The 25,613-nt window shown below is 38.4% G+C and overlaps 1 protein-coding gene across 1 annotated transcript in view; it reads right to left on the bottom strand.

The window, feature by feature from the left end:
* The window catches only part of LOC118823500 (latent-transforming growth factor beta-binding protein 2-like), a 153,142-nt gene that overhangs the window by 23,496 nt on the left and 104,033 nt on the right, over positions 1-25,613 (bottom strand). The window contains exons 16-28 of the mRNA XM_036593176.1: positions 25,005-25,130; positions 23,680-23,808; positions 23,091-23,210; positions 21,937-22,056; positions 17,529-17,651; positions 17,314-17,436; positions 15,563-15,688; positions 15,317-15,442; positions 13,973-14,098; positions 10,232-10,357; positions 9,740-9,856; positions 3,730-3,852; positions 2,440-2,565 (exon numbers count right to left, since the gene is read on the bottom strand). Coding sequence (XP_036449069.1) covers positions 2,440-2,565; positions 3,730-3,852; positions 9,740-9,856; positions 10,232-10,357; positions 13,973-14,098; positions 15,317-15,442; positions 15,563-15,688; positions 17,314-17,436; positions 17,529-17,651; positions 21,937-22,056; positions 23,091-23,210; positions 23,680-23,808; positions 25,005-25,130 — 1,611 coding nt within the window. The remainder of the gene's footprint in view (positions 1-2,439; positions 2,566-3,729; positions 3,853-9,739; positions 9,857-10,231; positions 10,358-13,972; positions 14,099-15,316; positions 15,443-15,562; positions 15,689-17,313; positions 17,437-17,528; positions 17,652-21,936; positions 22,057-23,090; positions 23,211-23,679; positions 23,809-25,004; positions 25,131-25,613) is intronic.

The following is a 25,613-nucleotide window of genomic DNA, read 5'->3' as shown; positions in this document are numbered from 1 at the left end:
GGGGGTGCTTTCCATGGTTTGGGATAGGCTCCTTAGCTTCAGTAAAGGGTAATATTAATGCTACAGCATACACAGACATTTTAGACAGTTATCTACCTCCAACTTTGCGGCAGCAGTTTAGGGAAGGCCCTTTCCTGTTCCAACATGACCGTGACCCTGTACAAAGCGAGGTCCATAGAGAAATGATTTGATTAGTTTGGAGTGGAGGAACTCCAGTGGCCTGCACAGAGCCTTGAGCTCAACCCCACTGAACACTTGGGATGAATTGGAATATCGATTGCGTGCCAGGGCTTCTCGTCCAACATCAGTGCCTGACTTCACAAATACTCTTTTGACAACAAGCTCATTTAGTAGTGATGGTCAGGTGTCCACATACTTTTGGTCATACAGTGTGCGTACAGATATAACACATATATATGCAGTACATACACCAATGAGGCATGTCCATTTTATCAGCTCCACTTACTATATACGTGCACTTTGTAGTTCTACAATTACAGACTGTAGTCCATCTGTTTCTCTGCATACTTTTTTAGCCCCCTTTTACCCTGTTCTTCAGTGGTCAGGACCCCCATGGACCCTATATAGTAAGTGGAGCTGATAAAATGGACAATAAGCGTAGAAACAAGAGGTGGTCATAATGTTATGCCTGATCGGTGTATATATATATATGCATATATCACCTTTCATATCTAGTTAAATTATTTTGCTGAAGATTGGAGCCATCCATTCAGAGGATTCACAAGACTTATGTAATCCAGATCAGAACTACACAAGACTTTGAAATGAGAGGAAAACATGCAAAATTTGTTCAATGTGTTCCCTGACAATCCTGGAGGAGAGGTACTAACTGCAACAAAGCCAGATGACTAAGTGCGTTCCTCAGTGCTGTGAGGCTCTGTTGCTGCTCCAGGGCAAGTGCATTTGGAGAATGCAGACCAGGCTCCTCACAGCACTGACAGAAAGAACACAAGGTTCTGGCTATGGCTCATCCTCACACAGAGCAGAGAACAAGTGTACTCATGTTACACCGTGTCTATCTACCCCCTACACCCACTCCAGCCTGCAGCTTTAGCCTCTGGGCGATCAACAGAAAGTCGTTTCAAATGACAAAGAGCTGTCTGTGCACAATGCCATTCACTCTCAGAGCCATTTCCTCCCTCTGTCCTGCCCAGGACAAGCAAGTGCACCTGATGCAGTTTGATACACTCGAGTTTAGCGGGTGTGTGTGTCTGTGCCAGAATCATATCTGTGTCATCTCCAGGAGTAGAGGGTGGGGTGACTGAGATAGCATACAGAGAACATACAGTGAAAGTGAATCAAGGCCTCGAAAAAACTGGAATTTTTAAAGCTACATCATGCAAGTTTTGGGGATTTGGAGACCTCTGTGGTGGAAATGTGTGATTGCACACAATGTGCAGAAGAACATTTTGTAACGTAGGTTGTGCTTAGTTCCCCTTTCTCCGAGCAACGTCTTCTGAGGATGTGAGTAAATTATTTACTATTGTCACATATCTTCATCAGCACTGTGTTGATTTTGCATGGGAGACCTAAACATTAAGCGGGACCTTCTTTTTGATCCTTTGCATGTTAATATGTAAAAAACCCAACACCTCTGACTGAAAATTATTATTTCAGGCTTTCCAGGGCAACAAAAAAATCCTAAATAGTGCAGCTTTAAACAGAATCAGCAGTTATTAAAAAAAGGCTTAAAGCCTTAACAGATACACATTTTATGTTTGGGGTCTCAGAGACCTCAGTTATGAAACATTTATATATGCTTTGATTCTCTGGCGTTGAGCGCTCTTAAATTCCCCTTCCAAGATTTATCAGCATTTACGGATTTCACAACACACACAACTGCTTTGTCACAGAAGAGAGAATTAAGGCTACAATAATTTTCTGCCTATTGGATCAAAAAAAGAAACCAAGAAGTTGAAGAAAAAAACAGTTTAACTTTGAAATTATTATTATTATTTTAACACTTATTTTACTGTCAGAAAAAGGTACATTTTTATCCCTCAAAGTTCAAACAATGTAAAAGTACCCTCAACAAGGTACAACATGATTCATAATGTCCAAAAGTGTGCCTTGAATGAGTTTAAAAGGTACATTGCATTCATTTTCCCATGAGAAAGGTGCATATATGTACATGTTCATAATAAAATTAAAAAGCCTGAAGACTGGAAAAACATAAAAATGGAAAAACATGAAGAACTGCCACGGAATATGGCACAATTATATTCCCAGACTAAAGGTACTGAAAGCACAAACTTGAGGCTACCACTCCAGCGACAGTGTTTGTACCCCAAAAAAGTCCAGTTTAGTACCTTTTTCTAAGAGTGTGAGGAAATAGCCAATGGCAACAAAACACGAGGTACAGTTCTCAAGGCATTTCATGTAGGGTTACTGCAGGCCTGATGTTAACTGAGCACTCACCACAGTCTTTGTTCTCTTCTCCATAGAAGCCTGACTGGCAGCCCATGAAGCAGCGGTACGAACCCAGTGTGTTCTCACAGTTCCATGTTCCACACACGTCACTGTACTCCTTACATTCATCCAGATCTACGCACACACACACACCACAGATTGTAGATGCAGGTATTACTGAACATTTCAGCTGTCATTTCACACAAAACCTCATATTGGCAAAATGCAAATTTTACAGAAGAACAAAAAAAACATTTTTAAAGTTAATGGATGGATGCATTTTGAATGCTTTTTATTTGTCCACTCATCATAAAATGTTAACACAATGTAAAGAGAAACTGAATTTTTTATATGGTGTAAAAGTTACAATTAGGCCAGTAGTGATCATGAAATTATAGCTGACAATTACTTGCTATACAAATAATTGTGATTGATGCAATTTTGTTCATTGATTTTGTTCATCGTATGCAACTATTAAAGCATGAGCCTAAAGTGGTCAGAATGGCTGACTAGCTATCTTGTTTCCAACTAATGAAAGATAGCTCAAGCTCAAATAAACAAACAGTATTCACTGCTGCCCTCTAAAGGTGTTTGCTTCAACTCAACTGATGAAAACACACCCAATTCACACAGGACTGTGAAATCTAACAACTGCACACAGCTTAAATAATTGACTGTTTGAAAAATTAGCACTGACAAGCCTCTCAGCCAATCACAATTGTCTCTACATTCTTCTGTCAAATGGAGGAAAACCATTAACAGAAAACCTCAAAAGAAACCTGCAGTGAGAACGGTGCTGGCAGTAAATTAGTAAGACTTGTAGACTAAGAAATAGTGGAATTACGCTGCCTCTAAGGTAAGCTAAGCTTTATCTCAGTCACTTTATTTGCTACAAATTATTTTAATACCACATGTAACTGCAAATAATGTTTTAGAAAAATGTTAACATTCGTTGGCTACCTAGCTTTTCTTAATTTAGCTGCTGATAGCTAGCTTGAAGAATCAAACAGTTCAAACAGATTAAATATCTTGTAAAGCCGGTTTATTTTTGACAGAAATGTTTCACATGTACTACTCTGTGTGCTTCTAAACTTTTCTTTGTACTGTACTACTAACAGGAGGCGTGACTTTCTCAGAATTTTGCAGAGTCAATTGTGATCAGCTTAAACAACTGCGAGGAGATGATTATGTAATAATCATGACAGGTCTAGTTACAGTATTTTGATATTACAGTGACAAAATGTATCATACACTTGGCTTTGATGTACAACTTCTGAAAACAGTGAAACACAGACTCACCCTCGCACTCCTTAGAGTCAGTGGAGAAATTGTAGCCTGACTCACACAGACACTGATAGGAGCCATCTGTGTTCAGACACTGTCCATTAGAGCACGTTCCTGCTACAGCACACTCATCCACATCTAACACAGAGAGACAGGAGCGGAGGAGAGGTAGAAGAGAGGGAAAGATAAAGATGAAACTGTGAAGGGAGAACTTCTTTCCTGAACATGATGATCCCATTTGTGGTGACCGCCTCATGTTTAAAGGAACAGTTTGGCAGAGCTTTTTTCCCTACTCACTCCAAATGTAATCAATCGGCCAAGACATGTTTGGTGTCTGATGTTTCCTGTAGTTTTGCACTTGAGCTGCAAGGCTAATGTAGCTAACAAGTAATGAAAGCTTATATCCCACCAATTAGCAATGTGCAAACTGCATGCCTAAATCATCACACACTTGTCTGAAACTGTAAAAAAGTCAGAGACCATTCTTCATTTATTTAATGTCCAGTTAAAACAGCTGTTAAGTAAGTTATACATATTACTGAGGAGATTAGCTATAAAGAAGTGGAGAATGTTAAGGAAAAATAAGTAAAAAAAAAAAGCTAGATAAAAACTAGCTAACAACCGTGTAAGACCTAGTAGACCACCAAAACTGTCCCTATCAGATAAACAGTACTTAAAGATTTCATCTTTGAAAGAAAATCAAGCTCCACTCTTCTGTCCATCCTTCCACTGTAAGAAGACAACGCAACACTATGTGTCCGAAAGGATGTGTAGCTGTCAAGAAGCGGAAAAGAAAAAAAATGACCACCTGCAAAAGAACATAGAAGCTATTTTGTTCTAAGAATAATGAACTGACCACCCCAGAGTCCAGATCTCAACATCACTGAATGTGTTTTGGATTATTTGGATTGCAAGAAGCAGAAAATGCAACCAACTTCTAAGACTGAACTTTGGAGGTGTGGAAAAATATTCCTGCAGATTTCTTTGAAACACTGAAAGCAAGACTCCAGAAAAGAATGGAAGCTGTAATAAAGGCATGGAGTGGAATTTTGATATTATATTTAGTTGTTAAGGCTTCTGTGCCTTTTTTTGATCAATATGTTTTTCTGTTTTTTTCTTGACACTGAAAATTGAAAAACTCATGGCTGTGTTACCTGGAAATTAAATGAATGGTCTCTGACTTTCGCACAGTCCTGTATTTCTCAGCTGATCGACAGCATTTGAAGTAAGGAGAAATTTATGTAAATTTTGTTTTTTCTATTGCTTTAAAAGCTGGTAGCTCGAGGACTGAATTCAGGATGTTGCACAAAGCCACCTCATTTCAAAGAACCTAATAAATCAAGCTAAAGATAGGAACTCTACCTCAGTATAAATCATGTTTTTAAAGAAAAATGATTAATATTGCTCTTCACGACTGAAATAAACTCAATATAATTTCTGGATCATATGAACTGCATCTAGTACAAAACCACTAATTACAGCATTTAGAGCTCATTTGCAATCTGAATGGATGAACTAATTTTGAAATGATTTAATCTACAGATTAGACTGTAAGTAGTTTCCATGTTTCAATCACATCCAAATAAAGCACAGCCAGTGCTGTATTCCAATGGTACAGTGCCCAAGTTACTGCACTCTCCAAGCATGCAACAGGAAAAAAAGAAATAATAATATCCTGTGCTCACAAGCTGGGAACATTCCTGAAGTCAACTAGTAAAAAATTAATAATGACGGCTACATGCTTGATTAAATAAGGATTGGAGGATAATTGTTACATTACCACATAACTTACAAGCCACTTAACTTAGTCATAAGTGAAGGCAGCGGAGTACGAACAGTGGAACACATTACCTAAAGAACCCCTTTACGTGTTCCAAGGCCTGATAATAAGAACAGCTGAGAACATTTCATGTAAGAAAGCTCTTTGTGTGGAGGATGTGGAGAACATAAGAGAAACAAACTACATGTATTTAAAGACCCAAAAACAAAAAATGAACATTTTAAATCAATCTTTATATATGATAAGGATAAGGGCTCCTGAATTTGAGGTTATATACTTTATGTGCACAACATGTATATGCATACACCAAAGACACATATACACTTTTGCTTTCTGTACCTACCTGAATATATGAGGATATTTCTTATGCTGAACGTTTTGAGTAGTGCTTGATTTCCAGTCACTTTTTAATTATGTAAGAAAAACACCTGCATTACAAACATTGACCTGTTAATGTCCATATGGATTTCTGAAATTTTACATTTTCTTTGTTTTCTAATTCCCATATGCTCTCTGAACTTGCCTGAAGACATTTTTCAAATCAGCCAAACCATATGGCTAGAAGGCGAGTTTATTACTTAATTTATCACATTAAATTCAGTATCATGACTGACTTTTGTCAGCTTTCAGCCAACTGACAATGTGCTCATTTGTGAAAAGCTTAGTGTCCCCAAACTTTTGACAGCCATTTATACTCACAGACACAAGTGTGTATACCATTGTTGTCGGGAAAAACTTTGAATCTCCAAGAAAGCAGCTTTACAGGAAAGGGTAAAAACATTTTTCCCTCATGTAAGTTAATATAACAAAAATGTATTCTACGTCATTTTCAACCATTTTTACTGGTCCATTCAACATGAAAATCTGACACTGTGTAAAAGGCAGCTGGCAATTTCAAATGATGTGAAAAAATGATGTACCCACACACCAACACACCCACACACACCACTCCATCTCTCATGTCCCATGCTAGTGACCCACTGCCAATGACTGCACGCAGCGGGATACACACACAGACGGAGGAAACTATGCTTAGTCTGATTTATAGCATAATTAGAACCCAGTATTTGCGGTGGCACTGGGCCAGAAGGGTGTGTGTGCCTATGTGCAGGTTGAATGGCATTGCACAACATTAAGAATATTTAGTGCAGCTTGCCATGTTTCGGGAACAAGTCAGGGTTTTTTTTTTGCCATGAAAAAAAGGCCCACGTCTTGTGAAGAAGTTCTTTTCTGCATAAACGTATAAATTCTAACTAAGCTTAAGTTCCTTGACACTGTAGAAAGATCCATTTCATCAAGTGTACATTTGAGTATATTAACTATTTAAACTTCAGGCTTATTATTTAAGTTTACTTACTAAAGCTATGCTATGTAAGATTTGGGGATTTGGAAATGCATAATTGCATGCAATGTGCAGAAAAATATTTTGTAACTCTAGTTGTGCTTCAGACCCCTTCCCCAAGTGGATGAATTTCATGATTGCCAGTGTCTTAAAAGAGTATTTAAAAAAAAACTAAGAAAACTTGGTGAAGGACGTGTCTTCCATGAATGTAAGTACATTATATACTATTGTCATCAGTATAGTGTTGATTTTGCATTTGAGACCTAAACATTGAGCCGAACCTTCTTTTTGAGCCTGTGGTCACATTAACGTGTAAAGATGTATGATACGGTCTAAAAAAACTGCAAAATCCAACCCGACGCATCTGATTTTTGAATAATTATTTCATGCACAGCATATTTTAGTGTTGTGTTTTTTTTTGTTTTTTTTTCTTGCAACTCAGTGATGCTACCTCTTTCAACCTTTAACAAGACAATTTTAGGGTACAGCTTTAGGGCTTCAATATGTAACAGTTAGCTCTGATCACACAGTCTAAATGGATGGAAATCGGAATTAAATGTGTTATATCTGATTTTTTTTTGGTCATTTTGCTGACCGCCAACTGCTAAGCTATTTTGACAGTATAAATTGCCAACAAACATGTTTTTTAAAACAATACTCAGGGCTTCTTTGCTCTACTTTTCTTGGTGTAAAAGCAATAGAGCACTTAGGGTCAGTTTCCTGGACAGGGATTAAGCATAGCCCCAGACTACATTATCCTTTCAGCAGGGAATCTCCATTCAGAATGCTGTGTAGTCCAGGACTGGGTTTAATTCCTGTCCAGGAAAGCAGCCCTTAAACCAGCACGTAATATGTTATTGTGAGGTTTTTATGTGGTTAAAATGACTCTACATATATGCGCATACTGTTTGGATACACTTGGTCAAATTATGTTGTTTTAAGTGAAAATAACTTAACACATCCTCTACAGAGAACAAACCTAAATGTGGCATTTTGCTGCAAATTATAATGTAAAAATAAAGCACAATTTCTATATCTTTGCTGTTTAACGTAAACATAAAATGGAAACATAACATTAAGAGTGCCATAACCTTTATATATGCAACATTTTATGTTTTATTTTTTCCCCATATTTTGAATTCAAGAAAAAAAACAGTAATTCTACATTCAACGGTATAGAAGTTTGATCTCTGTGGAGGAACTTATTTTCACCTAGAAAATCAACAAAACATAATTTTACCAAACTTTTGCATAAGACTGTATATATCCTTTCATACTATCACTATTCTTGCAACAATTTTTTAGACAGGTTTTCTTACAGCCTCTCTCTGGATGCTTTTCATGTACAGAAAGTCTAGACAGGAGTGAGTCAGGATGCAGTGAATGTTATGCTTGGTGATATTCCTACTGCTGTTTCCAGCATGGTGTTTCTGGGCTTTTTCACTCTGAGTGTGGTGTGAAATGACAGCAGACATGAGTGAGGTTGCTGGGTCAGCGACACAGTGTAGAGTGTACAGGGTGAGGCTCTGGCCTCCAATACAACTCAATACACTACAACAACAGGGAAAAAGAGAGACTGATGAAGTCTTGCCACGGTCCATTAGGAGCGATAAGTGAGTCTGATAGCCCCCCCCCCACTCTCTCTGTTCATCATGTCTCCTTGGACATCATTCTCCTCCTTCTACTTTATCAGCTTTATCAGGTTAATTTCCCCCACATTCCACCCCATCCCATTTTTTTTCATTTTCTCCTATTATGAAATGCTTTTTTCTAAACACTGTTTTTAAACCCTCTCACCTTCTCCCTACATGCCCTTGCCTCTCATTTTTTACTTTGATTATGCTGTGACTTTAGAAAAAGAAAAATACGATTATGAAGTTTGTTGGTCGACTTTAGTGCTGTAGATATGTTTGGCTTGTCTCCATATTAGGGTTGTTTCAGTAAGCAGGGTGCGGTCTACACGTTCAGCAACCCTCAACGAGCGCTCTGCCCTTAACTTCGCCCCAATCTCTCTGCAAGTACTCTTTACTTTGGCTCTCGCCATGCAAACTAGGGATCTGGTGTACTCAACACATTTTTGCAGAAAATCTAAGGTCAAATGAATCAGATGGCAATCCATTTACATACAATTAGCATTACTTTCTTACAGGGTTTGAGGGGAATTAAAGAGTTTTGTTGTGAAATGGTGTGTTGTATAGAAACGTACACACTTTGATTTCTTTACAATGGTGGTATGAGGAACCGGGGGTTTAAATTTATTTATTTCTACTTTATTTACTGTCCAAAATGACCAGTGAACATACAATGGCCTCTGAGTTTTTACATGTAATGTTGATAATGGTAACAATATGGTAAATCAGTTCTTTTGGGTACTATTTTGCCATAGGACACCTTACATGTGCCTCTCTACCATGATTGAATTAAAAAAACTTGTTATAGACCAAAGGCGTTAAGAAATATGTAATATCTTTCTGTGAGGTCGCTTTTAGAGGCATTAAATACCTCAGAGATCTGGTTCCTATCACTACCATTCTGAACAATTCTGACACTGTAAGTTTCTCTAGAATTACATATTTTATACTAAACCACTATGAATGATTGTTTACATCTTAATGACTGAATTATGCAAAAAAATGGGGGGAATTCATCTTTAAAACTTTTTTACATTACATTTTATATTAACACTGATGCCAAATTCACTGCCCATATTGAATAATTTGTTGAATATAAACAAACTTATTTGCATGTGGTCAAAAACATCACCATATAGTGTTTCAAAACCATTTAGGTTCTAACCGACAGCAGAACAGATGAATAATTTTTGACACATCATAAATATGAACATCTGTAAATTCATTATGTGCAAAACAGCCTAAAAGTTAAATGCAAAAGTAAAGGTGCACCTCTGCAGTCAGCGTCCATTAGCTCGAAGCCTACGGGGCAGTCACAGTGGTAGGATCCTGCAGTGTTTATACAGTCTCCACTCAGACACATCGCCATGTCCTCACATTCATTAACATCTGCAGGAACAGGTGACACAAAGCGATTTGTAAGGACTGTGCGTTTGATATGTATCAGTAGGATAACAACAGTAAATAGAGCAAAATGTACAATGGAATGTAAAAAAAAAGGTTAACACAACACTAAAGCAACATTTCTCAGAAATCTACGACTAGTCCTGGACTAGATTACAAAAGAAATTATGATTGTTTAAAAAAATATTTAGTTTAGTGGCTTTGGCCACATGTGGCAAACTGGGCTTACATTATATGCATATTAAAGTAATATGCTTTCCAATGATCACGTAGGGACTAATGATACGCTTAACAAAGTAAAAGGTTTCTGGAGTTCATGTGTCCAGTTCACCACTGAAAGTCAAGCACATGGCTGTCTACCTTCACACGTGTGGCGGTCTGACGAGAGCCTGTAGCCGGGATCACAGGTCATACAGGAGTACGAACCCTCAGTGTTCATACAGCCAGCCTGTGGGCACACTTCAGGAGACTGGCATTCATCAATGTCTGCAACACAAAGCCAAACAAAATGTGGTGTCATCAAAATCATCAAAAAGTGGATAAGCAATAAAAAATAATCTGGAGTGGGCTATTAACTGAAATTTACTGGTTAAAAAAGAAGCCTTGGTGGTCTTCATTTTTCATCTCCTGCTGCACTACGATGTTGCCCTACACTAAGTTCCAGTCGTTCGTTTAGATACCATCAATACCTCCTCACTTTTCAATCAAAACGCAAGTCGATTCCAATCCACCTATTTTCGAACGCAGACAAAAAGGCCCGTAACGATTTGCCGATAACCAAACAAAACGGACTGCATACCACAGCGAATTAGCTGAAGTCTGTTAGTCTGCACGTAGGCTGCAGTGAGTGGGCTCCTGCTTTATTAAACTGCATTGACAGAGCTGTTGATGAGGAGGAGGCGAGAGATAAGGTATGCAGGCAGGGGAACTCCATCCAAAACAGCAAGCTATTACAGGTGCTTCATAATGACTGTATCAACAAACACTCACAGCACAGGCACTGTATGAAAACTGGAAATTCCATAACCTGGCACTGCTCAGCCATCTGCACACGCACTGTTAGGGTACAGAATTTCATTGTGTGTTGTGTGTGTTTGTGTGTGCTGGACAGGTAGAAGCAGGAAGCTGGCTTTTCATTTCAAATGAAGCCGCTAATCTTTTTACAGTGAGTGCAGACGTGTCGATTAAATCTAAGCAGAACCTACTTAGATAAAGTATCTGAAATGTTCCGAAAGCAAATGCAAATGTAACACACATCTGGCAATTTCACAATTAAATTCTGGTGATGGTTCAAGGACTATTATGTAAAGCTCAAAAGGCAAGCTTTTTTAATTAATGTTATCCCCAGTCTTATAGGAAGTTGCTTCGAAAATATAGTATTAGGCAAAAGCTACCCTTCATTTTTTAAATTTCCAGTCAAAATGGCCATTAAGTAATTCTTATATTTAAATGAAAATTACACACAAGCCTCAACAACTAAATACAATAGAATTTATTCAGTATTTAGTATCACCACACTTTGCCTTTATTACAGCTTTCATTTATTTTTACAGCTTCTATTTGTTTCCAGATATTTTTCCACACCTCCAAAATTGGTTGCATCTTCTGCTTCTCACAATTTATTTACAATTTATCCCAGACATATTCAATAATGTTGAGATCTGGACTCTGGGGTGGCCAGTCCAAGGCCTGAGCTCCAGCACCTTCTTTGTTGGATTTGAAAATGTTTTTTTTTTTTTTCATCAGTAATGGTTTATTGATAGCTACACATCCTTTCAGACTCATTTTATTTTTTTCAGATCTGAATTCATTTTATCTAATGGGGACAGTTTTGGTGGTCTACCTGATCTTGCACAGTTGTTATGAGTCTCATTTTCTCTGTATCTTCATTTTTATTTTTTGAACCCTGTTTTTTTCACTGATTGTCCTTTAACTTTCTCCTTTCTTATGCAAGTGGACTGTCTTGTATCTCTTGTATACACAACTGGTACTTGTACAGGCATGGTGGCGCCGTGGGTAGCGCAGTCACCTCACAGCAATGAGGGCCAGGGTTTGATTCCCTGGTCGGGTGACCGGGGTGTGGAGTTTGCATGTTCCTCCCACAGTCCAAAGACATACAGTCAGGCTAATTGGGCATGATAAAATTGCCCCTAGGTGTGGACTGGTGACCTATCCAGGGTGTATCCTGTCTTCTGCCCAATGACAGCTGGGATAGGCTCTCACTGTGACCCAGAAGGATAAGTGGTTTAGAAAATGTATGTGTAATGTAAGCCACAACTGTGCAGGACAATGCTAACAGTGTGCTACAATACTAATCTTTCTTCCTTTCTCCAGCAATATGTATATCTATTTTCTTTCACTGTGTGCTGTTCATCTACACTGGCACTGGTTGACCATCCTCAAACATCTCTAAGCCAGCACTACAAATGCTACGTGAGTAGAAGCCTGAGGAGTTCCTGCACAGTTGGCTTGGGAACACACTAGACAGCAAGCATTCATCAAAGTCTGGGCGAGATGGCAGACAGTCATACAAAAATGAAAAACAGAGAGCAGTTTATTCTGAGAGAAAATTTGTAAATGACATTAATATACAAGATGGATAGATAAAGTGCAGGGGGGGAATATGTGACACACTGAGACCAAACACCAGAACACAGAGTGAAAAATGGAAAGAAGAGCCAGATGTGGTAATTAATCACTCTGATGAAAAGCTGGAGTAACATCTACGGAGACAACAGATAGATAGACTGTGATGTAAAAGTCGGACCAGACAGTGCGGTGCATCTGACAGTTCCAGATGAAACCAGTCGCTAGACTTTATCAGTGATCAGTCATGGTCAGTAAGATCAAACAAACTATAACCAATACCTGTAGCACATCTAGAGACCATCTGATAAAGATAGTAAGAAAATGAACATGCTGCACTGTATTGTCTGACAACTTGGCCCATATGGAAAGAACTGCACGATTCAACAGATTCTTCATTAAATTACGCAACTGAGCGCAAACCTCATGAAACAGTCATGGTCAATTTTTCCGCAACTGGGATCAAAAGCCAAAGGCGTTTACCAATACATTTGGCTGAGACACATTAACACTAATACTGAAATTACACAGCCGAACATGACCGTCCATAGAGTCCTAGGCTATGTGCCCAAAAGACTACATGCTTACTAAATGAACCCTTCTTATTCAGCTAGACAAGTTCTGTTCTGCAAATACAGAGAGATTGACAGATATTAATTCTACGCATCATATTAAATGATGATATCCTGACATTTTCTTCCTGTCAGTATGACACTAGTATATTTAGTATACCAGCTGGGATCATAAACGTACATTTTCTCCCTGACATTCAAAAGCACATTATTTGTGGTCACAACTGAACTCTCATTCGAACTGGATTTATCACACAGTCAAAGTTGACTTCATCCGTTTTTGTGGTCAGAGTCATTTTTTGGTACATCTGTCTGCTGGATGCCGCCAACAGCCTCCAGAACCAAAAGTGATGTGATATCTGAATATAGCATCTTAGCTCAGACAAGTCTTACATTGCCCAATACTTCTCATTTTCTGCGACAACACTTAGAGGCGTACTGTCAAGAGTTCAATGAAAAAGCATCATATAAAAGCCAGTACTGAAGCAAACTGCATCTCATCAAATCTCTCTCTGGCTGCCATATATTAGCCTCTATTTTTGGGTGCCAACATTTCATAAGGGTGAATTCTTTGTGGACCATCTGACTCCCCACAGAGTCACTACACATTAACCATAAATCACTGTAAACTATGATGCATAGACAACATACATTTCTTTAGCTGGAATATACCACAAAGCAATGCATGGCTCCAGGCTGGGAAATGCCAATATGTTGAAACATAAGATATTAAAGCAATAACTTATTTGTTTAGCTAAGTATGATAGCCAGAAGCATGATAGTGCTTCATGCACTGGTTCACATTCAATGTTGTGTGTAATAATTACACAGGGAATAGTGAATGAATAAATTGATGGATGATTCCAATCACTTTTCTTTCTCTTTCTCTTTCATTATCTATTCTTTTCACTCTTTTCTCTCTTTCCTTTTTCAGAAGGCTCACCTTCACAGTGGCTCCCATCATCTGATATTCTGTATCCAGGACCACATATAGTGCAGGTGTATGAGCCCTCTGTGTTAGTGCATTTTCCTTGAGGGCAGGTAGTGGGTAATGCACACTCATCAATATCTGCATTGAGGAACAGCAATAAAAAGGTTAGAATTCACTAGCAGGTAGCACAATGACAGTTCAGCTCAACCAAGGCTTGGGTAGAAAACTTTAACAAAACTACATACCCACAAATTCTTGTTAACAGAAAATAGCTGTTTAGTATTTACTAATACTTATGTTTCAACCCTCAGTGTGTTTATCAAAGTGCCTTCCTTAGCATGAAGAGCAGGTTTTGCCTAAATAATGATTTGATATTGATATTGAATGATATTGGTATTGTTGAAAGCTCATAAATGTGTTGGGTGTGGTTGGGTATGATTTTGTTTTTCTCAAAATAGACTCGGTTAGCCTTATTCCTTAGGTTAAAGGAATGGTTGGAAAAATCAAATTTACACAACTTTTCACTTACCCCAAATGTAGTCAATTAGCCAAGACATGTTTGGAGTTCAAATTTTGCTTCTTTAGTTTAACACTGCATCTACAAGGCTAATGGTGCTAAAAATAGTAGAAGTCAATAGTCACCCAAATCATTTTCCATAAATACATCCCCAAAACTTCTTTCAACTTGCTCAAACCACATCTAGGTCTTCATTAAGGTCACACAGAGTTGTCAGTGTAGTTCAGAGGACAGTATGACTTACTGTGCGCTATGAAACTAAACAAAAATTCACCTGTTTTAGATATCAGGTGCGGTGCTGAGTTCCAGCTCCCCTTAGCGTGCATGCACATCATGCAGGCATTTGGATGTTACAGATCACATGTACGATATCTGTTATTTCTATTCAGAAATAACTGAATTTTCAAACTGAAGTGCCTGTGTGACACAGACTCATTTTTATAGTTTGAAGAAAGTCAATCTGTGTACTAAACCCCTAAAAAATCTGAATGATCTTATTGAAGAACTGGATGTGGTTTGAGTGGGTTGAGAAAACTTTCACATGGTGACTACTGACTTCTAGTTTTAGCTATGCTAGCCTTGTAACTCCAGCGCTAAATTAAAGAAGCAAAATTTGGACACCTTGGATATCTTGGATGGCCACCTACATTTGGGATAAGTTGGAAATGGTGTACATTTTACTTTTTGCAGAACTATTCTTTTAAGTCAAGAAAACAACCCTCACTGGTGTTTTAAAGCATTTTGAAAAGCTAGATGTCCTCAAACCTTTGACAGGCAGTGAACAAAGACTCAACAGTCTCTCATTACAGTGTTGTTGGGTGGTGTAATATAACACATACCTTCACACCGCTCTCCATCTGCTGAGACACTGTACCCCATGGGGCAATCTACACAGGAGAACGATCCATCCGAGTTCAAACAGATGCCATTTGGGCATGCAGACAAGGAGAGACACTCGTCAATATCTGTGAGGAAGAAATGAGAAAATTCAAATGTGTAGCTTATAAACATAGAAGTATAACACAAAAGAAAGGATGTAAGGATAAACAGACTTCCTAGGGTTGAATGAGTGGAGCCTGACTCACCCTCACAACTCTGTCTGTCCTCAGAGAGAGTGTATCCCACCTCACACTGGGTGCAAGTGAAGGAGCCAACAGTATTAACACACACACCTTCCACACACAGGCTGGGATGAGCACATTCATCCACGTCTGTAAAAGAGACAGAACTGTTCTTTCTTTTCCATAGCAAAAAATCTTCAGCTCTAGTAACTTTTAGTTTTAATTTTTAGATTAGGGTTAGGGTTACAACTGCAAAAAACAATATCGCGATAACAATAAACAAAAAATATATTGTGCAACCCTTGTGAATACTCACAACCAAATGGTCACCTATTCAGAACCCTGTGGTAAGCCTGTAGGTACTGTCTCTGCTCTTCAACTGTCATTATACCCTTGAATAAGGCTAACCCTGTCTAACAGTGGTGCTGGCTGCTATTAACAAAATTCAGTAAACAGTTGCATAAAAATTTGAATGTCCCTAGTCAAATCAATGGGCCTCATCCACTAAATGTGTATTGTACAAAAATGTACTTACGTAGTTTTCACAAAGATTCTGACATTCACCAGTGTTTTCTTATTTGGGACTTGTTCTCAGGTAAGAACAGAATCTACACACACTCAAGAGCACAAAAGTGCAAAAAATTGTATGGTTTAAGAACATGTCATGAATCTGACGTAGACTTTTTCTTAGGACTTTTCTCAAGAATAAATTTGAGAAAAAAACATACTGATATTAAAGATATTGATGAATGAGGCCCAATGTTTTGTTGACCATCTAAGTGAATATAAGTTATTATATCCTCTAATGTGAACAAACTTAAACATGGCATTTTTTGCTTATTAATTGCACAATTTCTTTAACATATTAGTTTAACATATTGGGAAAAACTAAATATAAAATATTTTTAAAGGTAATATTATGTTTTTTCCCGATATAAAGTAATTGTACATTCAAATGTGCAGACATTTGTACTTTGCAGAGGATGTGTTAACTTTTTTTCACCTAGAAAATCAACAAAGCATGGGTGTGCCCAAATGGTTGCATGACTGTACATTTCCAAATATATCCCAATATTAGATAATACTTCATTTACATTAATAGAGTTAATGAACTCATGCTTCCTGGGTACGGCTACACTATATGCCTAAAGAATTAAAAACTAGACATAGCTTGTTTTGACTGGACTGTTTTGTTCTGTTATCTTCCCTTAAAATTATGCCAAAGGAAACTTTTACACAGATGTCCGCTAACGAGACAGAAACCATATTTCCAGAAAGGAGACTTACTATTTATTTTGCTTTTGAACAAATTTACATTTTTAACTAAACAATCTGAAGCACCCAGCAAATGACATACATTAAAGTCAACTAAGTTTTTGTTAACTATCAATACTGGTAAAACTACTAACTACCATAAATACTAAGTCTGCACAATGACACTGGAATTATATCATAGTTTAAAAACATTAAAAAACCCATTCCTGTAATCCACAACTGCTGTTGCCATAAGAATTCCAATACTGCCCACATTTTCCATGTTGGTGCATCCATAACAAACATATAATTTTTTTACCTGGTACTTGGGATTTATTAAAGAACCTACATGAAAGAGTCCCATAATTACTCCAGAAATGGGACAAGTGGACATAAAGGGACAAGCTGAATACAGTTCTACCGCGAGCTGTATGTGTCCCTGTGGAGCAGCTCTGCAGAGAGCAGTGAAGTTCGGCAAAAGGCGGACTATTATTCCAGCATATAAACCGTAAAGTACATACCCTCACAAGCTTTGCCATCAGCGCTGGTTTGGTAACCTGTGTTACAGTTGCACCTGTGGGAGCCTGGGAGATTAACACATGTGCCGTGTGGACACACATCTGGGACCAAACACTCGTTCACATCTGGAAGGAACACAGTCTGGGTGAGGAGTCTGAAAATGAGCTGTAGTAATAGTGTGTAAGTATGTACACCAATGTGTGCTTGATATGTATACCTTGGCAGCTGTCATTGCGCGGAGTTGTTTGGTATCCATGGTTGCATGTACAAATGAAGGAACCCTCTGTGTTCACACACCGGCCGTTGGCACACGCACCTGCTGTCTGACACTCGTTAATGTCTGAAAGAGAAAAAAGGAACGAAGAGTCTGAATGGCGAAAGGCAAAATGTATGTGTTTATATTAGAGTGAAAGGGAGCAAATGAAAAATAAGAGAAATTCATTCAAAAGCAATGCTCAACAGACCCTCCCTACAGCACAACTACAAAATAAGACGTTTCATCAGTCACGTCATGAGAAATAAATGTTTTCTGTGAAATCTGACAAGTCATAAACACCAAGCTCGTATTTCAAAACGTCTAGAACTAGCCAGGCCCATCTCCTGTGTACTGTATTTGTGCGTTACTCCAACATCTTCCATAATCTTTCCAGACGGCTGACGGCCTCAAGGAGGGTGAGAGAGACAGTAGACTTGGAGGACCTCTGGGGTGAAACGCACACAAGCAGAGCTTTGTGTGCGCTGCCTCTGCGTCTGCCAGACGTCTGTCAGTGTCCCCTGAAGCTTTGTTTCTGCAATCTCCTGCTATTTCTCAAAGTCCTCCCTGATAAGGCCTGAAAGGAAAGCTGGGCTGTTTTCCCTATCGCACCACCAATTAGCCTTATCCACCGGCCAGCCAATTGGCCACTAACTACTGTGCTACAGGCAATTGACTGAGGCAATGGCTGGAGAAAGGAACATTATTTACATACTCCATTCAGGCAGTTAGAAAGCATGCCTCGTTTGGTTGACCTCATCTACATGAAGGATGACCATTCAATATGAAGTCAGGAACTTTAGGTGAACCCATTTTAGCATGCCTTTTCCTCCTGTTTTCTCAAATAATGAACACCACACAAAAAAAAAGAACATAAATATGTGTACAGCTCTGTACATCTAGTTTTAGCATAAATATGCACCATCATATTTTTTAAAGCCTTATGCAGTACTGTGCAAAAGCCAGAGACCACTATTCAGTTATTTAATTTCCAGTCAAAGTGATCATTAAGTAGAAGTCATTCATTTTTCAGTGTCAGGGAAAATAGCAGAAGAATTTATATATTACATTAGAATATTTTTAGCAGAATGCCAAGGGGTATTTCTCACACTGAGTGAAAGGATGGTGTGGGATATTTTTCCACACCTTCAAAGTCTTAGAAACTGGTTGCATTTTATGCTTTTCATGATTCAAATAATCCTAATTCTGAATTTAGACTCATCAGTCCATAAAACCTTCTCAGGTGTCTCAGACGTCCAGTTTCAGTGTTCTAGTGGCCTCTTGGCAGCTACACATCCTTTCAGACTCACAGTACTGAGATGTCTTCTCACAGCGAAAGGAGGACAGAAACACCTGATCTGAAGCAAGGGTGGAGCTGTAAGTATGGTTTATCTGATAGTGAGAGTTTTGGTGGTCTACCAGGTCTTGCCTTGTTGTTAGGAATCCTATTTTTGTATGTCTTTTAATAATTTTTTGAACTCCAGCTTTAGAAGCGCCTGTTTTTTCACGTACTTTCATTTGACTTTTTCCTTCTTTTTGCAAGTGGATTATCTTATATCTAATCTCCAGCAAAATCTCCTAAAAAATGTAAATATTAAAACTTGTACAGGCAGTTTTAAGTGGAAATGAAATAAATGAAGAGTGGCCTCATTTTGCACACTACTGTACATCTGTTTGTGATATAAATAAAAGTGCATCTGATATCATCTTTTAACTCTTTTAAGTCTAAAATTATTATTGGCCCTTTGCTATACATTCAATTAGCAATTCCTAATGTATATCTTATTAAATACTTATTTATAGGCAATTGTAATTGTAATGATAGACTATGACTACATGATGGTTTATAAGGTTATATAAAGAATTACTCCACATTCGATGTACTTTCTTCTGCATCAACAGGTACTTCTGACTTGTTCTTTTTAAATGTCAAATAATAACAAAAAATTGGCAGAAATGTTGACGATGTTTTTCCTTCCTGCAAAACGAGACTGTGTATATTACACTAATAACTGTGATGACAATGTCTATCAGTTAATTTGTCTGCTTTGACATGTTCTAAACGGAACTTAATTAGAGACTAAAGATGGGCACGATTAGAGGGCTAATTTTTTTGTTGTAATGAAATGAATAGAGATACTGTGGCACACCTATCCAGCTGTCAAGGTACTCCAAAATGAAAACCACTGACTTAAAAATGATCCTAATCTCGCCTGTTCCTGTTTCAAACACTCAGTAAGTTACGCCAAACAGTAACAGTAATTTGAACTTCATTGAAATCAAGAAGGGCTTTGTGTTGCAATACACATATGCTTGCACGTAGCGTGAGACCTCAAGACCCGCTAACTTTGTGGAAGTTAGGTAAAGAGTTTCTGCAGCACTGGAGAAAAAGGCTCTCTTTGTATCACAGGTCCACAGTAATTCATTTTAATGAAGTGGCACATCCTGTAAGGCATTCGCTGCCAAATGCCTGTTGAATGCAGAGCAACAAATTGCAGTGCCCAGTGATTGATTGGGCTTTATATCTTTAATTCAGTCAAGCACGGCTCCTTTGTCCTGATCCTGAAATGCACTGTACACTCTCTTGTTTCCTATGGTTAGCACTGAGCACCACTCTTTAGGGCCTGTTGTCTGAACATAAACTCGGGGCTAACACATGAACATGCCTCAAGAAAAGCTATTTTTTAAAACACAGGAGAAAATCAAGCTCCACACTTGCTTAAGATCTGAAAAAATCCACTAGCGTTTCTGTTCATTCTTCCACTGTGAGAAGACAATTCAACACTATGAGTCTGAAAGGATGCTGATTACTGAGAAAAGGAAACAGACAAAAAAAGAGCATTTGCACTAAAACACTCAAGTCAGACATCTGAGATGCAGAGCAACTGATAATAGACTTTTGAGTCCAACAAAAAATGCAAACAACTTCTTAGACTGAACTTCGGAGGTGTGGAAAAATATCCCTGCAGATTTAGCAAGGCTCCTGACAGGAATGGATGCTGTGATTCAGGCAAAGAGTGGACATACAAAATACTGAAATAATTAGAATATATTTAGTTGTTGAGGCTTCTGTGCAATTTTCTGTTTAATATGTTTTCTGTTTTCTTCCTGGTGCTGAAAAATGAATAACTTGTGTGAATGGAAACTAAATAAATGAAAGGGTGGTCTCTAACTTTTGCACAACACCTTGGACCATCAGGGTCTTTTGTGCTCATCTTTAAAGGTCCCAATAATTCTAGAGAGCACTGTAAGAGGTACCCATACTTTCCACACAGTTTGCCTTCACATTAGTATTAAAAACCCCTACATTTCTTTGTCCTCCTAGCATTACTTACATTTCCTCCAGTTCCCAGTTTTTCTCACTGAGAAACTCAGAACAATTATAATACTAGAGATGAAGTTAAACGTAGTGCTTTTACAGCCATATCACATACTGAGTTGAGTGAAGACTGTGCTTGGGGAGTAATACGCAATCTGATGACCTCTTGCCCAAGCAGTATATCTCTGTCCTCCCTTTCTGTCCTCAAAATGAGAGCCCCTAATAAAGAGTCCATCCCCAGGGTTTTGCCGCAGTGTCCAGAACCATCCAAAAATAATATTCTGTTTGTTCAAGGCTGTGGCCAAGGCAAAATATTTTGACTCTCCCAAATTGAAGTATTGCAAACAATCTTTTACAGCAGCAAAAGATCCGCAATAACAAGACAATGTGTTTAAAGAGTGCTGGTGTAACTCCTGGGGTTGAACCTGGTGCGAAGTGGAGGAGGCAGATATTAGATTAAAATCTTCCAGCCACTGGAAAACATAGAGGCATACATAGAGGCATGAGTGTAAGAATATTGGTCAAAGAAGTTGGAAATGCCCATTCAGCCCCTACAGAAACCTTAAGATAATGTGGTTTAGCCGATAGAAATTATTGCACACCATAACCTGCCAATATGGGGGCTTTACGCTGCATTACAGTATGTTTCCCTTAATTTTCTAGCACATAAGATCATGTCTGGAAATGTCACAGGTTAAATGGGGTTTCTGAGTTTAATTTCAAGTTCAAAGTTAGAAAGATTGTGCTTTCTTGTTAAATTAGCCTTAGCAGTTTAATCATTAGGATAAAACCACATAGGCAAATCAATTTCTCAGTCTAGTCGAGGCCCAAAGGCTATTCCTGCAAAATATCCAGGACTGTCAACACTTTCGGAGGGGCATTCACTGTCGCCATGCCCCCTTAAGTCATCCTGACTGTTGCCAAAACCAAGTCTACACTCCTAGCCTATGCCAGACTGAGGGAATATTATTACTACACAATCATAAAATGAAATACGGAAAACCCACACTGCGGCAGAGCCGCTTTCCATATGGGGCCTCCAGGGACTCTTACCCACACATCTCCCACCAGCAGGCCTGAAGCCAGGGCCACATGCTTGGCACTGGAAGGAGCCCTGGGTGTTCACACATATGCCACCAGGGCAGACACTGGGGCTCCTGCACTCATCCACATCTATGAGACAGAGAGGGAAATTCCAACTGAACAAGCGGCCATTCACACAGCTCTATTAGATTAAGTGGACTAATCATGTGTGCATGGGTTTAGCTTAAATGCTACAGAGGCGGATACAACAGGGGAACAAACAAAACCCTCAAACATAAATATGCAGTACTAAAACACACATGCATCACAAAACTCCCATCTCCATCATTCATTTACACACACTCTTAAAAATAAAGGTGCCAAAATGAAGAGTTTTTGGAGTTATTCCATAAAAGAGCCACTTTTAGTTCCATATAGTACCTGTCAATAGACGGTTCTTTGAAGAAGTGTGAGTGTGAAGACCCTTTTTCAGGTTTGAAAGAATCTCAACATAACGGAATTGTCTTATAATAATTCAATTCAATTATTTACATTTTTAAGAGTGTATGTACAGGACTACAAACACACCAAAACATTTTACCAACCAAATACCTTACATTTCCTTTGGGCAAGACTGGGGAAAATACAATCATTGTTATGTCATTAGATTAAAAGGGAATTGCAGACAGGAAGCAAACTTTAAATGTGTATAATGGAATTAAACTGTGTAAGTATCCACTTAAAAATAGCTACTGTGGGGGCCAATAGTGAACATGCTTTTTTGTGCTTTCTTTTCTAATTTAATCCATTTTGATTACAAATTACATTACCAGAATAAAAATTGTGAAAAGTAGAATCCTTTAAATTTGCATTAATTTCACAGTTTTACAAGATTGAGCACGGCCTTAACATGGTCCCTGTCACAAATCTGCTTAAATGAACTGTGACGAGAAATAGTGCAGAATCTCTTCGTTTTATTTTTTAATTCTAAAACATTCTGTTGTTTATTTCTAGGGTTAAATGAAAAAAAAAGATCCCAGATTTTTAATGCCGTCTCCAGGTTGTACCTTATTGTTATTTCTCACAGTTCCAACCAGACATAAGTGACATCAACAAGCCAATAAATAATCTCCAGTAACCAAATGAAAAAGCACATGTCTCAGTTAAATGGTGGGACACCGTACCTTCACACTGTCCTCTCCAGTTCTTGGTGAAACCACTCTTGCATTCACATAAGAAGGATCCCTCAGTGTTGACGCAGAGACCATTGGGACATTTATTGGGAATCGCACATTCATTTATGTCTGTCAGTTGATTTGTTGGGTAATGATGGGAAGATGAGAAAAGAACAGAGAGGAAAACTGAGATACGCTGAGTATTTTTGGGAATAATCATATAGCAGTTTACATTGCTTATATTGCTGTTGTCATATGAAAATCTCCAAAACTCTGAGGGCACAAAGGGAAGAGTCTGACAAAAATGGGATATCGGTGGTATCCATATAAAAATATCAAAGTGTATAAAGTGTAACACAAAAATAATGAAAAGGACATAATGTTGCAAGATGTTCCCAACTCTAATCTACCCTGTTTTCAAGTGACAAACAAATATAACAAAATACACTGAATTATTTTGTTATTGTCAATAAAATAAGTTTGGACAGTTACACTGTCTGTACATCAGTATGTGTGTTTAAATAATAGATCCTAGGTGCACTAACTGGTTAATTATTCTATTAAGAATTTCACTATCCAGACATTCCAGCTTGCTCACCTTGACATGTCTTCTTGTTCTGCGTCATGAGAAGGCTGAAGCCTGAGAAGCACTGGCAGGTGTAGGAGCCATAGGTGTTCACACAATGTCCCTTCCCTCCACATGGGTCATCTTCACACTCATTCACATCTGAATAGCACAAGTATGCATTAGTCACAGAATGCTACAGTATTGGATTCTACTACTGAGTACTCTTTGGACAGAATTAGCTTTATATGAGGAGTGGGGTGATTATTACTCGTGTTTGTCAGTACTTTTTGTGGACTCTGTGCTCCCATGTAAGTAAAGATTAAAGCAGCTTTTGTCTACTATAAAACAATCCATAGAACTGAGCCCAAGTCACGTTAATCCTGTGTGGAAAAACAACACATTGGTATATATTCAGTCACATCCTGTGGAAAAGGGTTTTTTGTGTAAGATGGAGACTCTCAACAACTAAACACTGGCTACAGACCTTATTAAATATCTTTTATTTAGAATTATTCTTGGCTAGAGTTAACGGAGCTAAACAATCTACACAAAATGTGTATTGGGGAAGGTGGAGGGGGACTTTTCATTGAATTTGATATTCCTGATTGTTTTCATGTCTAATCTTATCCACTATGTTAAACTTAAATACATATTAAATTACAAAAACAAAACAAAGCAAAAAAAGTATGGAGGCACTCAAAGAAGTATTTGCTTGTTTACTCTGTGTCCCAAATCAAGCCCAAATGTTTTTTCCAACCTCAAGTGTACAACTCTGGATATTAAAACACATAAAATGACATATCTTGACGTATGTGGAAGTTTGATTTATTGTGGCAGGAGATAGCTAAGGTAAATGAAATTATGATAAAATATTTGGACATGTTTTCTACTAGCGTAGCCAAACGTAATGCATATGGATTTTGGTAGTGTAAGACAGCACAAGGCAGTACTAAGCAAAAAGAAAGGAATGAAATCAGTGTCAACTAAACTGAACTGAATATGTATGACACTGCTCTTGCAGACATCCAAAGTAACCTCTCCCTCAGGGGCCTTTCCAGCAAGCAGGCATTCCTCTGTGATGGCCCAAGCCAGGGCTTAACTTGGATACGGAGTGCTGTATGAAGTCATATATGACAGCACCAGGGCAGTCCTTTGGATGGCTCTCACTCCACGGTTAGACATCGTGCGATGGCTCAACATAAACAAGCAGATCGTTTTCCATCCGCTCAGGATTTCTCAGGCACTTGCTAGAGCTGCAGTACTGTGTGAGAATCATTCTGAAAGGATGGACTGGAACGCACTGAAGCGCTCTTTTAGGCCACGCTAACTGCGGTCCAAGTCTTTAAGAGACTCACCGATGCAGGTGGTCTGCAGACCGTTGAGCTTGTAGCCTGGGTCACAGTAGCAGGTGTAGCCAGTTTGCACTGACACGCACTGGCCTGGGCCGCAGATGGTTGGGGTCAGGGAACACTTGTCAATGTCTGCAAGAAGAGATTTAAGAGGATAGTGAATAACTGACACCTGAACACTTCCCGATGTGTAGTGTAGGACATTTTAAAGGGCCAATATCCTACACGTCTCATTCATTTTTTACCCTGGGATCCACTAATGATGTTTGAATGAGTTCATGTGCCAAAAACAGTCATCATTCATTTTTACCAGTCAAATTTTCCTGTCAAACCTCTCTTATTTCTTTAGAATTAAACAAGTGATTTAATGCAAATATAGACTGACATAATGCAAATGAGCTCTGTTCTGACTGGCTGCCCTGTGTTGTGCCTCGTTTAAAAAAGCAGTCCAGACTAAAACTCTTTTTATGACTTCAGCGTGAATGGGTGGGGCTAAACTGTAGGCTGAAAAGGCAGTGTCCATATAGTAGTGAATGATACGTTTTGAAACTTTAACAATGTTTACATACTCATCACTTTACATACTCATAACTTGTTTATTTCAAAAGTGAAGAA

Source organism: Colossoma macropomum, unplaced genomic scaffold, assembly GCF_904425465.1.
Source record: "Colossoma macropomum unplaced genomic scaffold, Colossoma_macropomum, whole genome shotgun sequence".
Classification (NCBI taxonomy): Eukaryota; Metazoa; Chordata; class Actinopteri; order Characiformes; family Serrasalmidae; genus Colossoma; species Colossoma macropomum.
This window is presented reverse-complemented; position numbering and strand designations above follow the sequence as displayed.